Source organism: Populus trichocarpa, chromosome 5, assembly GCF_000002775.5.
Source record: "Populus trichocarpa isolate Nisqually-1 chromosome 5, P.trichocarpa_v4.1, whole genome shotgun sequence".
NCBI classification, from domain to species: Eukaryota; Viridiplantae; Streptophyta; class Magnoliopsida; order Malpighiales; family Salicaceae; genus Populus; species Populus trichocarpa.
Window position 1 is genome coordinate 19796822 of NC_037289.2, and position 12681 is coordinate 19809502.

The following is a 12681-nucleotide window of genomic DNA, read 5'->3' on the forward strand; positions in this document are numbered from 1 at the left end:
TTTTTTTTTATATAACCGGCAGTATAGCACGGGTTTATAAGCCAGTCTTCTCTCAAAATCATTTAATGATACAGAACATATTCTATGTGGCTGCAACCATGTTCACATTGTCTTCATCGGAATGAATTTTGGGGTCAACCATTTAAGCTGGCTGGCAGTTGCTGGGTTTCTTGTTGTGTATGTAACGTGGGTGAGCCGTATACCTTTAATTTCCTTCCAATTCTTTCAAGGCATTTCCAGAGTCGGTTGTGTGAAAATGCAATATGTTTAATATTCAATTGTGCAAGTCGTTTCATATGGGAGTCAGACACAAGTTTAATATTCAATTGCCATGGTGTATATACAATTAATTGAAGTGTGGCAATTACTAATTAATTAGGTAGACTGTTCTTTGGCACCCCAAATTCTTGGATGCGTGGAAATTTAGGGCGCATGGAAAAGTATTGGGAGAAATATATCTAGAATACGTAGTGGAATTCTCGTTTGGATGGAAATTAATGATGATTTCTTGGAATATATGTTAATATTGTAATATATAAAGCAAAACTGAATTCACTCTAACTTGACTGATCAATCGGGTTAGATAAAAATTTTATACACACATCATTACTTTCAATCTCTTCAATTTTATTCCTGTTTTCAATAAATTAGGACCCTGTAGTTCAGTGTCTTTTGCAAAATAGTTCTTAACTGTGAAATTTTTGAATTTAACCCCTAATTGACCTCAAAACTTCAATTTTCTTGCGATTTATCCCTGATTTCAATCAATTAACTTGGTAAAAATTAAATTTAGTCTCTTAAAATTTCAATCTTCTTAATTAAGCCCAAATTGGGCTCCCAAACTTAATGTTTTACCAATTAAGCCCCTAATAAAATTAATTTGACTCTTTTAAAAGTATAATTAAGTCATTGCACCTAATTAAATCCTTTAATTGGACCCAAATTAATTCTTAAACATGATTTGACTTTTAATTTGATCCATGTTTAAATCAAATTGACCTATTAAAAATTTAATTATGCCCTTAGACTTAATTTCTTATGCAGATTCGTCAAATAATCATTTAATTCGACCTTGAATCTGTATTATTTCTTCATTCTTAGGTATAATAGGATACAATTAGGCCTCGAATTTCCTCCAAAATTGCAGCTTGACTTTTATGTTTTTTATTTTGGAATCCTTCTCGACCTGTTTTCTTCACGTTGTCAATCTTTATTTATTTTTATTTTTTTTTATTTTGGAGAAAAAATATGAATTTAGGAAATAACTCAGAAATGGGTTATGAAAACACATATTAAATAAATAAAAAATAAAATAGAATAATAAAAAAATAGAATGTAAGATTAGAAGTTATAGTTGGGACGGACAAGATATGTAATTTGTATAATAATTATCCTTGTAGTCCAGGTCTCCATTCAAATAACAAGAACATACATAGAGTATTTAGTTCACATTTTTTTTTATCCATCACATCTCCATTTGTCTCCCCTTTTTTTTATTTTGTTCTTTTTTTTTATCAAAGAACTTGATTAAATCACATATAAACAAGATTAGTGAATGATATATAATAGCAGAGAAAGAAGTACTAATTGGAAACAAAAGAAATGTAGAATTATATACCTGAACTTCTTTGGTATATTTAGTCTTGTTAACTAAGCCAAAAACCAGGGCGGAGTAAAAGTATTTTTCAATTCCTTCCGTTTTTTTTTCAAAATAAAATGCTTTTGCTCTGCCCTAACCCAAGGACCTTTTCTTTAATTTTATAACAAACCCCGATATGTTTTCTGTATGTTTTTGTATTTTAAAAATGATTTAAAAAAATTTTAATTTAATTTATTTATTTTTTATTTTAAATTAATATTTTTTCGGTGTTTTTATATTATTTTGATAGGCTTATATCAAAAATAATTTTTAAAAAATAAAAAATATTATTTTAATATATTTTTAAATGAAAAACACTTTAAAAAGCAATCACAACCACACCTATTTTTTTTTTCTTGTTAACCTTTTTCTTTTAATCTACTTGGGAAGGTGTGAATCATGTTTTTTAAAATTTTGAATTTTTTATTAAAAAATATTATTTTATATTTTCAAATTATTTTAATATTTAATATAATAAATAATATTTAAAAAATAAAAAATATTATTTTAATATATTTTAAATAAAATATACTTTAAATTATAACAGCTATCACATCCTCTTAACACTTATTTATTGCTTACCAACCTCCCTATTTATCATCATGTGTGCTGCCCAGTCATTGGTGAGCTGGGCGGCACACATGATTATTTTGTGCTTGGAAATTTTCTCTTGTTTATAATAAAAAAATAGCAAGCGCTGCTTATTGGTTGATTTGTGCGGCACAAACTGGTTCTTGTGTGAAACCAGAACCAGTTTGCAGCTAGCTTAATTAATTATTATTATTATTATTTTGTTCATAAACTCTTAGGAAATGTCACGTGTGCATTTTGTCACTGGGGTTGTTTCAGGCCAGACTTAGACAAATGAGTATAATCTTGATTTTGTTCTCTTGAAAACAATTGGGTATCTACACTCAATAATTTTTTATAATTTTCTATCTTTATAATAAAATTAATAAAATATAAAACATACTTATTAAATAAAATATTATTTATTTTACTATAAAACACTCTAGTAACAAAATCAAACTCAATTTCATCAAGTTATAAATTAATATAATTTTTAAAATCTCAAATAAACTCTAACATGTACAAATTATACATTGATAAAACAAATTTTTATGAAAACAAGCTATAAAACAAGTAAACATACAAACAAACTACATATATTATATCAAAATACAGAAATTAAATAAATTAACATTTAAAAAATAAGTTACAATAAAAAATAGGTAGTTTTGCTTACTTGATGTAGGAAATAAAAAATTAATCTAAATTAGTGATGTTGTCAAAATGAGTGCTAAGGTAACTGAATTTGTAACGATATGAGCTTGATTTGTGATTAAATGGGGGGAGTTGGTTGTTTGATGTTTTTTTTTTTTGCAAGAAAGAATGGAAGAAAAAGAAGAACGGGGGAGGGGGAGAGAAGGGGTCGATTGCCAGGTTATAACTAAAAAATTATAAACGAATATTAGTGACAAGTTTATTTTATTAGTAATATTGTATGTAACAATAACATGTTATTTTTTTATTTTATCATTTTTAATTATAATTCTCTCGGTGTAAAATACCTGGAATTGTGTGTGTGTGTGTGTGTGTAATGCTCTAATTCCAGCTCCATTGAAAGGAAAAAAAAACACATCTAAGTGGAGGAATCCTGCACAAAAGCTATGGTGGTTTTAGACCAGAACACAACTTCGGAAAATAAGCGAATGTTCAAAGTGGGGTGTACAAAAGAGTCCATTAAAGAGGAGCGATAAGTAGCTTTACTTCACAGGAGGTGACTTCTTTGCAACACAACAGGGGCTAGTCTAGAATGCCTGTGTTTATGATTTAAGTGCTTTGATGGAGGATGCATAAAATAATATAAAATATATCTTAGAATTTTAATTAATAGTTTTAGTTATTAAATTGAAATGATTTTTTAATATGATAGCGTGATAATAAATAGTTATGAGTTTGAATTTTATTATTTTTATTTATTTAATAAAAAAAACTTAAATAATAGTGTCGATTGATGATTTTTTGATATATTACTGGTTTAACTGCTGTCATAATCCTCACAGTCACAGGCATCCGTTTCTTTCCTTTTATCGGGGGCTGTAGCCTTTCGGTGTAACTCGTGGACAGCCAACGCACATGAACGAGCGAAGAGAAATGCCTGGCCTGAGGCTTTCTTTCACTGCTACCTTTTCAAGAATGCTAGGGTTTCGATTTCTTCAATTCTTTCAGCTCCCGGTGCCACCGTCTCGAGGAAACAAAAACAACTCACGGAAGACTCGAAAGCAACGACAAAAAATTAAAGCATAATCAAGATCAAATTAATGGTTACGTTGCTTGTTAATCGTGCTAAACGTGCTTAATTAGTTTCCTAATCTTATTGTAATTTCTTTTCGCAGCTTCTCTCGTAATCACTATATATTTAGGCATGTGCATGGCATACGTACTTTAATCAAATAAAGACTGCGATTTTATTTTCCAAGGTCCACCGCATCTCGATCCGATAACGCATGTGTTTATGTACACCATATCCATTGGGTTATTGCGTTCTTGTATTATTCTCCTAGTTCATCTTGTATTTATGCTATTTTTTTTTATTTTTTTAGTATAAATGATTAAGTTGAGTATAATAATTATTTAGGATACATTACTTGATTAAAAGTACCACGTGTTCGAAACTACGGATTATAAAAATTATGCGTGTCAAATTGTAAACACACATTTTTTTTTATATAATCTATAAATTTACAAAAATGAAAAAAAAATGTTTCTTGATTCAATTTTTACCCTTTCTAATAACACCGCCTGTTTTAATAACAGTACATGAACACAGTAATCTAAATCAAAATGATGTATCAAAAATTTAATTCTTTTATATAGCTTTTACGATTAAAAATACCCTTACAATGCACGTGAAGAATTCACTAGGAGCGTGTGCTGGGGATTCCCATGTGACTCAGCAAGGAGTGGCATTGGGACATTGTTGAGTGCTTTGTTCGAAATAATTGTCATGATAAGAAGACAAAACTTGCATAAGCAGTGATTAAAAGGATGTTTTGCAGTGTTTTAATGTTTTCTTTTTAAATAATTTTTTGTATTGAAATGCATGTCAATGATGTTTTTTTATTTTTTAAAAATTATTTTTGATATTAGTACATCAAAACAATCTAAAACGTATAAACTATATTAAATTTTAGTAAAAAAAAAATTTAAATTTTTAAAAATACGGTTTATATCGCGTTCCCAAACATGCGAAGGGGATGAATTAAGAGCATAAATTCTCGCCATAAACTCGTGATTCATCATTGGACGGTGAGCCTTCCTTTGAACGCTAGCTTATGATTTGCCGTCGAGTGTTCTTGCATGAATCTGTATCTTTGAGTCCTCTCTGGGATGTAATAATATATTTTTTTAATTTATTTTAAATATTAATACATTAAAAAATATATAAAAAATAAAAAGAAATTAAAATTTACGGAGCCCACCAAACTGTTCATAATCTATACCAACCTCGTAATTTGTCCTTTATAAAGAAACATGTGATTCACAGACTGCACCTACTCCCTACACTGTCACAACCTGACAGGCTAATACTAGCTAAGTTAGCAAGCGCTGGAACATTTGCGGCGCCGAAGATGAGATGATCTCGATCAATTTTTATTCAATACTCTGCAAAACGACATGTAAGAAAACGAAGGGGTTAAGGAATCTTTCAAGGGATCCACCCTCTCTAGTCTACACCATGTGTGTGATGGTTGATGATGAAGAAGAAGCGTTCTCCACTCTAGTAGGCTAATAGGAATTAGCTCATATAAAAATAACATACAGACATGTGAGCTATTGCTTTCATGTTCTTTAGTTTTCTTTTCTTCAAACGGGACATCTCTACTTGGCACGCTACATTATCCAAATACCAAGCAATGAACGAGGTATTTATACATGGAGTCTTCGCGGCCCAAGTTTTTCACTACTCTTTAAAGATCTTGGTTTTCAGTCTTTAATTAGCCATCCCCGTTAGTGCCATGAACTGTGAGCAAGCTCCTCTTATCTACTACAATACTGAACTGCAATGCAACCTCGAAATTGCTTCAGCTTTCCCAACAGAAAAGGACAACCTGGACACCGATCAGTTTATCGAAAGCTTACTTCAAATGGAAGCTGATGGCATGGATGAAGCCGGTATTAATAACAGATGTGGCAGCCACACATCAACTAGTTCTGTGAATCAAGAAAGTGGCAGCTTGGTTACTTCCATAGATGAAACTGTGCATTTTGTCGGCTTTCAGGAGAGTAATGGTAGCAATACCTTCACTGATTTTCTGTTGACAGGAGCCCAGGCTGTTGAAGTATCAAACTGGCATCTTGCTTCAAATATAATCGCAGGAATCAGCGAATTACTTCTAAGCCAAACTGACGAGAATCTGTTCAGTGATATGGTTTTTTATTTCACTCAAGGGCTCTCCTACAAATGCAGAGATACTCCAGCATTAGCATTACATGAGATTGTTCATGCACAGAATGAAACCATGTCTCACTTCCAGATGCTCAAAGAGCTCTCCCCATATGTGAGGTTTGCACAATTCACTGCAAACCAAGCGATCCTTGAGGCAACCAGAGAGGAAAATGAGGTTCATATCCTGGATCTTGACATCATGGATGGAATTCAATGGCCACCACTAATGGCAGATCTTGCACAGAGGAATAATGTTTCTCTGAGAATAACTGCAATTGTTGGCGACCCAGAGAAAGCAGCTCTTGTACAACATACGGGCAGAAGACTGGTCGAGTTTGCAGAATCAGTAGGTCAAACGTTCAAGTTTGACCAAATGACTATCGAGAAAGAAGAGGACTTTGAAAAAATTGAAGGGGGCCATACACTGATAGCAAACTGCATGATCCATCAGCTTCACATGACTGACAGGAACCTTTTGGTTGTGAAGAATTTCTTGAGTGGCGTGAGTAGACTATCCCCAAAACTGGTGGTTTTGGTTGAAGAAGAACTCTTAAATTTTCTTAAGGTTTCATCTGTGTCCTTTGTAGAGTTTTTTCGCGAGGCGATCCAACATTACACTGCACTTTCTGATTCTCTACAATATAGCTACGGAAGAGTGGGGTTTGAACTATTTCAAAAGGAGACCATGGGGCTTAGGATTATGGATAGTGTAAGGAGTTTTCCGATTGGGAGAGAAGAGAAAATGTCGTGGGAGGAAAGCTTTTCTTTGCTGAAGAATTTCAAACCAATCCCCATGAGTGCCACCAATGTTTCTCAAGCCAAGCAATTGTCAGGTCTCCTTGGTATAGGGTACTGGGTGCAAAATGAAAATTCAAGGTTGTCTTTGTGTTGGAAATCAAGGCCTCTAACAACTGCTTCCTCTTGGATTCCTAGACATGCTCTAGGAAGTCGGCATTGAGAAAGACCAATGGAGATTCTGAATTTGAACGCAATAAAATAGCGTGACAGGCTTAGCATAACGAAGGGGAACTTGCACAAACAAGTAACTCTTCTCAGTATTGTACGCTGAGATTGATTTCTCATTCCAGTTGGTATAGATAATAAATTTCATAAAGGGTGTCGTACCGAGCCGGTCATACAGAAGTGCATCTTCATCTCCCTACATAATTCTAACATATGTTGTTTTCATAACCCCTGATCACCCTCTTCTTCTATATCACTCTTCCTCGGAAAAGAGTGGAGGAATTTATATTCTAGTATCTACTCCTTTGGAAAACAAAGGATGGGACTAGATGAATGATCCAAGATAAGTTTCCAGAAAGTTGCAAGTTCTCAGGGGTATAAAATATCCCAGAAGTCTCGATTAGCACTTAATTTCTTTAACAATTGTAGCGAACTTTGTTTCCATCATGGTGATCAATATTCCAAAGCAACAGTTTCTGGAATAAGCAGTCACTGTCTTCTAGCTTCAATGCTCCATAAATAGTTCAGTAACATTTCAGCAGCAAAAGAACAAACCAAAGTACAAATAAACAGATAATTGAAAACCACGAAAGAAATCAAACCACTGGTGCATCCTTGTATCAAGTAAACGCAAAAGAGATAAATGCAAACAATTAAACAAAATGTCAAGAATTAGATGGTAGGTACAGGCTTTGAGTTCATAAATAATCGAAGAAAGTAAAGAAAAGGCTACTTGTATAGCCACCATCAGAATCCAAAAGTAACCAGATGAGTTGCACTTGTCCAATATAAAAAATCTTTCTTTCAAAATAGAAAATAAATTTAAAGGGTTATTTTTGGCTCGACAATACATGTGAATCGGTGTGAATTACACTCAAGCAAGAGATGGGTGTTCAATTACTATGGGTTGTAGTTGGAGGGATTGGCTAAAATTTCAAAATTATGGACCTTAAGGTTATATGAGGTTGCAAAGAGCTGCAATTGCAATTCCAATAGGACCTCATCTCCCCTTGAATCAAGCACATGTACAGTTCTCAAGAAACAGGTGAATCAACCAAGGGGAGTTTTGCGAGCTGAAAGCTTCTCCAACAAACATTTAATCGATCCATTCTTTACACTCATTAAAACTCAAGATTTTAGATGGTTTGATTCTGAATTGCACCCCGCTATTAATTCACAACACGAGTGAGTCCTGATAGGGCATTTGCATGCCTATTGATGTCCTCTTATAAAAGATGAAGTGAACGTAACTCACAATGACGACGACAATTTTGCAATCCCAATATTTGAAGAATAAATAATAAATATCTGTGCAAAATATTTTTAAAAATATTTTTTATTTAAAAACATCATATCAAAAACATTAAAAAAAATTAAAGAGAAAAACATCGAAAGACAGAAGTTACAGGAATCCCAAACACTCACCTAAGAAAGAAAGTACAAATCATATCCTGTCAGCAATAAATGAACCATATATATATACGGTGAACACGATAAATGAAATAGACAGCAAAAGGCTCTGCCATAAGCACAATTCATCCCAAAGGAAAAAATAATGGAGAAATTACTAAGGTAGCCAGAACAAGAAATGAAAGCACTGCTACTAGTTTGATCAGAAGAATTGCTTTCACATTCCCAATAAATGCAATTAGCACGTTCCCGTCAGCATAATGCTCATAATAGCATTTTCTTACTCAGAACTGTATCCCTATCAAATCTGAACTAATGCAGGGCTTCAAGAGTCAAGCCTAAAGGCACAAACTAAGTTCAGTTGAAAAAACAAAGTAAAAGCAGGGCAACCAGAGAATATCGTATGCAACTGAACCATTTGGAACATTTTGTTAACATTTCATTGATAAACCAAATACAAAGTAGTACAACAGAACCAAGCCAACAAGTTTCTCAAACACAACAATAGTGATACAAATCCAACTCGAATACACCTAAACTCAAATTCAATAACCAAACATAACAGTTCAAGACAATGCAGTGAGACTAGCCTCGAACACAAACCCTCGACAAAGCCCATCACCACCTCCGGGCACTCCTTCAATCCACCTCCAAACCACACCATCACAGTCATCCCACAAAGCCAACTTCCCCACTCTCTTCGCAGATAAACAGACCCTATCCCCACCACCAAAAATCTTAAACTTACTCGATTCCTGAAAACTCTTATACATCTCCGATGGCATCCGTCCTGCCTCCTCCCACTCCATTCTCGCCAAATCCAACCTCAATATCAATATCGTCGAACACGATGGATTCAAAGAAAAATTTGACTTTAACACTCCAATCATCAACAATTTATTCCCCTTTCCACGAACCAAACGTGGTCGTTTGATAATATCAAAGATATCTCCCCATTCAAGCCTTCCCAAACAAACCCAATTGTTATAACTATTGTTAAGATTCGTCAGTGTACATGTAAAGAGCTTCCATTGAGATCTCCATCGAGACCCAACATCACATAAAGCGAAAACCGAGTCCGATATTAAAATAGGGCTTCTGGGTTTTGATGGTAAATTCGCAGAGAAAGTTAACCACGAGTTTGTTTTATTTGTGTTTGAGAAATATAAAGCAGCGAGTTCAGTTAATACCATGACTCGGTGGTTCACTGAGTCAACCAGGACAGATCCGTGTCGTGACCAGGCCGAGCCAAGCTGGGGGAGCACCTGAAATTGGCGAGTCAAGGGGTTGCAGACAACGAGTGATCTGTTTGACTCGAGCGAGTTGGGTGATTCACCCCAGAGGTAAACGAGTCCACTCGCTGAGGCGACAGGTTGAGGTGACCTGAAAGGTAAAAAGCTGAGACTAAATCTTAGCCATTGATTCTGGTCTGGATCGAACACGTGGAGGTAAGGTAGAGAGGAGACGTGACTATTATGTCTTTGATGGTGGTGGTGGTGATGTGGAGGGCGGAGAGCGAGGAAGCGGAGAGGGGTTTGAGTGGAGATTAGGTCCATGAAGGATGGTGAGGTCAACATTTGATTGAAGAACTTGCAGACAGATCTGCAAATCATGATTTGACGAAGTGGGAGAGAGGAGAAGATCTGGTTGAGTGTGTCTTGTGGTAGACGGTTGATCGGTGAGGCGTCCATGGTTTCAGGTGAACCGGTGACGCAGAGAATCGGGAGGTAGGGAAGAAGAGAAGATGACAGGCAAGGGATATGGTGGAGATTTTTGTTTTGTTTTGTTGTTAAAGTACAGTTGGAGGCAGGGCCACATGCAATGCTTTTGTTGACTGCTGAAAGAGTCAAGACTAAAGTTGGTGATGGGCCAGGTAGTTTGATGGGTCCAGTTTTAAGCCCAGAACTATATTCTGCTAGCTTTTGGGCTTGGTGCTCAAAATGTTGGAGATTTGATTGGCAATGATTTGTTAAAGACGGAAGGTTGAGCATCTGCACAAATGTTAAGTTATACCCCGTTTGTTTGCTGAAAAGTATTTTTTTTTTAAAAATGAATTTTGAGAAATTGAATTCCAAGAAAGTAAATTATTTTCTGATGTTTGGTAGTATAATGAAAAATAAATTGGAAAACAATTTTCAATGTTTGGTTATGTCATGAAAAATGAGTTGGAAAATAATTTATTAATGTTTTATTTTTTTCAAGTTTATTAAAATAATAAGGAACAAATCTTACAAATTAAAAAGTTGAATGAGAATGAAATTGAAAAAAAATATAATTTCATAAATTATCTCAAATAAAATAAATAATAATCAAAATAATAGAGATCAAATCTAAAAAATAAAAAAAATAAAAGATGAAGAAATTAAAATAATAATAATTAACATTTCATAAATTATTTCAAATAAAATAAGTAACAATCAAAAGAATGAGGACCAAATTTGATACATAAAAAATTTCAATAAAAAAATGATAAGGAAAAAGCAAATAACAATTATAAAAATGAGGACCAAAGTTAATATAAAAATTAAATTTTAAGAGATGAAATTGAAAAATAAATATTCAAAACAAAATATATATAGCAATCAAAAGTTTGAGGATCAAATTTGATATAATCAGCAAATAATATGACATTTCTAAATTTTTTACAACTTCTATAAAGTGTTTTCCGACCAAATTTTTCAGGAAAACACTTTCCTGGAAACCAAACCAAATTTTTCTTTGACTGGAAAGTGTTTTTCATTGACTAATTTTTCTAATAGCAAACAAACATACGAAAGTTTGGAAAGTGGTTTTCCAGAAAGTGAATTCCAGAAAACAAACATAGTCTTAGTTGGGTTTAGTGATAATACTATTTTATTGCATGCATTTTTTTTGCAGACCTAAATTTTTTGAAATGTGAAAAAAAAATGTAGTTTAAGTATATTTATAATTAGAAATATATTTTATAAAAACGATTCAAAATAACCTTTTTTAAAAATAATGTAGTTTAAGTATAATTTATAAATTATAAATTATAAAATAAAAAATTTATCTCTTAATTAAATTAATATTTGACTAAATTTTATAATAAATTTTTAATTTGTAAATGATTATTTTTAAATCTAACATACTTATAATTTTTTTAAGAAAATAAAAGTTAAAAAATAATATAAGTAAATTTAATTGTAAGATACAAAGAGAGAAACAACAATGTTCTAAAGTGGCATGCTATCGTGGACCTTCGTGAACAAACCAATTATTGATATAAAAAAAAAAACTAAAAGAAGTGGTGTTTTTACTATGTACTATCTTGCAAAACATTATTTATTGCAATAATTTTTTTTAATTTATATTTTTTTTATCCTTTAACATTTAGTTTATTAGAGATTTATCTTTATGATTCATTGTTTATTTTTTACATGGTTATTCTAAAACTCATGACCTGTGTTGTGGGTTTGAGATATTAACTCGGTTGACTTGAGATTTTTTTTTCCTTTTTATTAATAATATTTTTTTCAATTTCATCCTTCAACATTAGTTTGATTATGAATTATGTTTTATGATTTGTTTTAATTTATTTTTTATAAGGTTATCGCAACCTCATGACCCAGATGACGAGTTTTACAGGTTAACTTAGGTTAACTTGAGTTATTTTATTGTGTTTTTGTTTAGATTGATTATTTTTTTAATTTCGTTCTTCAACAATGAGTTGATTGAAAATTATACATCATAATTTGTTTCAATTTACTTTGTATGAAATTATCTCAGTCTTATGAGCCGAGTCACAAGTTTGGCGGTGTATGGTTGACCCAAGTCATTTTTTTTGTTTGCTTTCTATGAGGTTAACTTGCGTTGTTTTATTGTGTTTTGTTTAGATTGATTATTTTTTTAATTTTATTCTTCAACAATGAGTTGATTGAAAATTATACATCATAATTTGTTTCAATTTACTTTGTATGAAAGTATCTTAGTCTCATGAGCCGAGTCACAAGTTTGGCAGTGTATGGTTGACCCAAGTCATTTTTTTGGTTTGCTTTCTATGATGTTATCACAGTCTTATGACTCAGATGATGAGTTTAGCAGGTTAACCTAGATTGACTCAGGTTTTTTTTTGTGTTATTTCTTTAATTGATTTTTTTTTCAATTTCATCCTTCAACATTGGATTAATTGAGAATTGATCTTCATAATTTGTTTTAATTTATTTTTTATGGGGTTATACTAGTCTCATGACTCAAG

At 32.5% G+C, this 12681-nt stretch overlaps 2 protein-coding genes across 2 annotated transcripts; one reads left to right on the forward strand and one right to left on the reverse strand.

The window, feature by feature from the left end:
* The first annotated feature begins 5661 nt into the window (after positions 1-5661).
* LOC7492458 (protein NODULATION SIGNALING PATHWAY 2) lies at positions 5662-7050 on the forward strand. Its single transcript, XM_002306653.4, has one exon. It carries the CDS (start codon positions 5662-5664, stop codon positions 7048-7050), a length of 1389 nt encoding a protein of 462 aa, XP_002306689.4.
* Positions 7051-8882: 1832 nt separating this feature from the next.
* LOC7469213 (SKP1-interacting partner 15) lies at positions 8883-10266 on the reverse strand. The gene has a single exon (XM_002307453.4). It carries the CDS (start codon positions 10154-10156, stop codon positions 9032-9034), a length of 1125 nt encoding a protein of 374 aa, XP_002307489.3. The 5' UTR covers positions 10157-10266; the 3' UTR covers positions 8883-9031.
* Positions 10267-12681: the final 2415 nt, after the last annotated feature.

Bases quoted from the DNA above. Each gene is read 5' to 3' on its own strand.
- LOC7492458 (XM_002306653.4), top strand. From the start codon at position 5,662: ATGAACTGTGAGCAAGCTCCTCTTATCTACTACAATACTGAACTGCAA.
- LOC7469213 (XM_002307453.4), bottom strand. From the start codon at position 10,156: ATGGACGCCTCACCGATCAACCGTCTACCACAAGACACACTCAACCAG.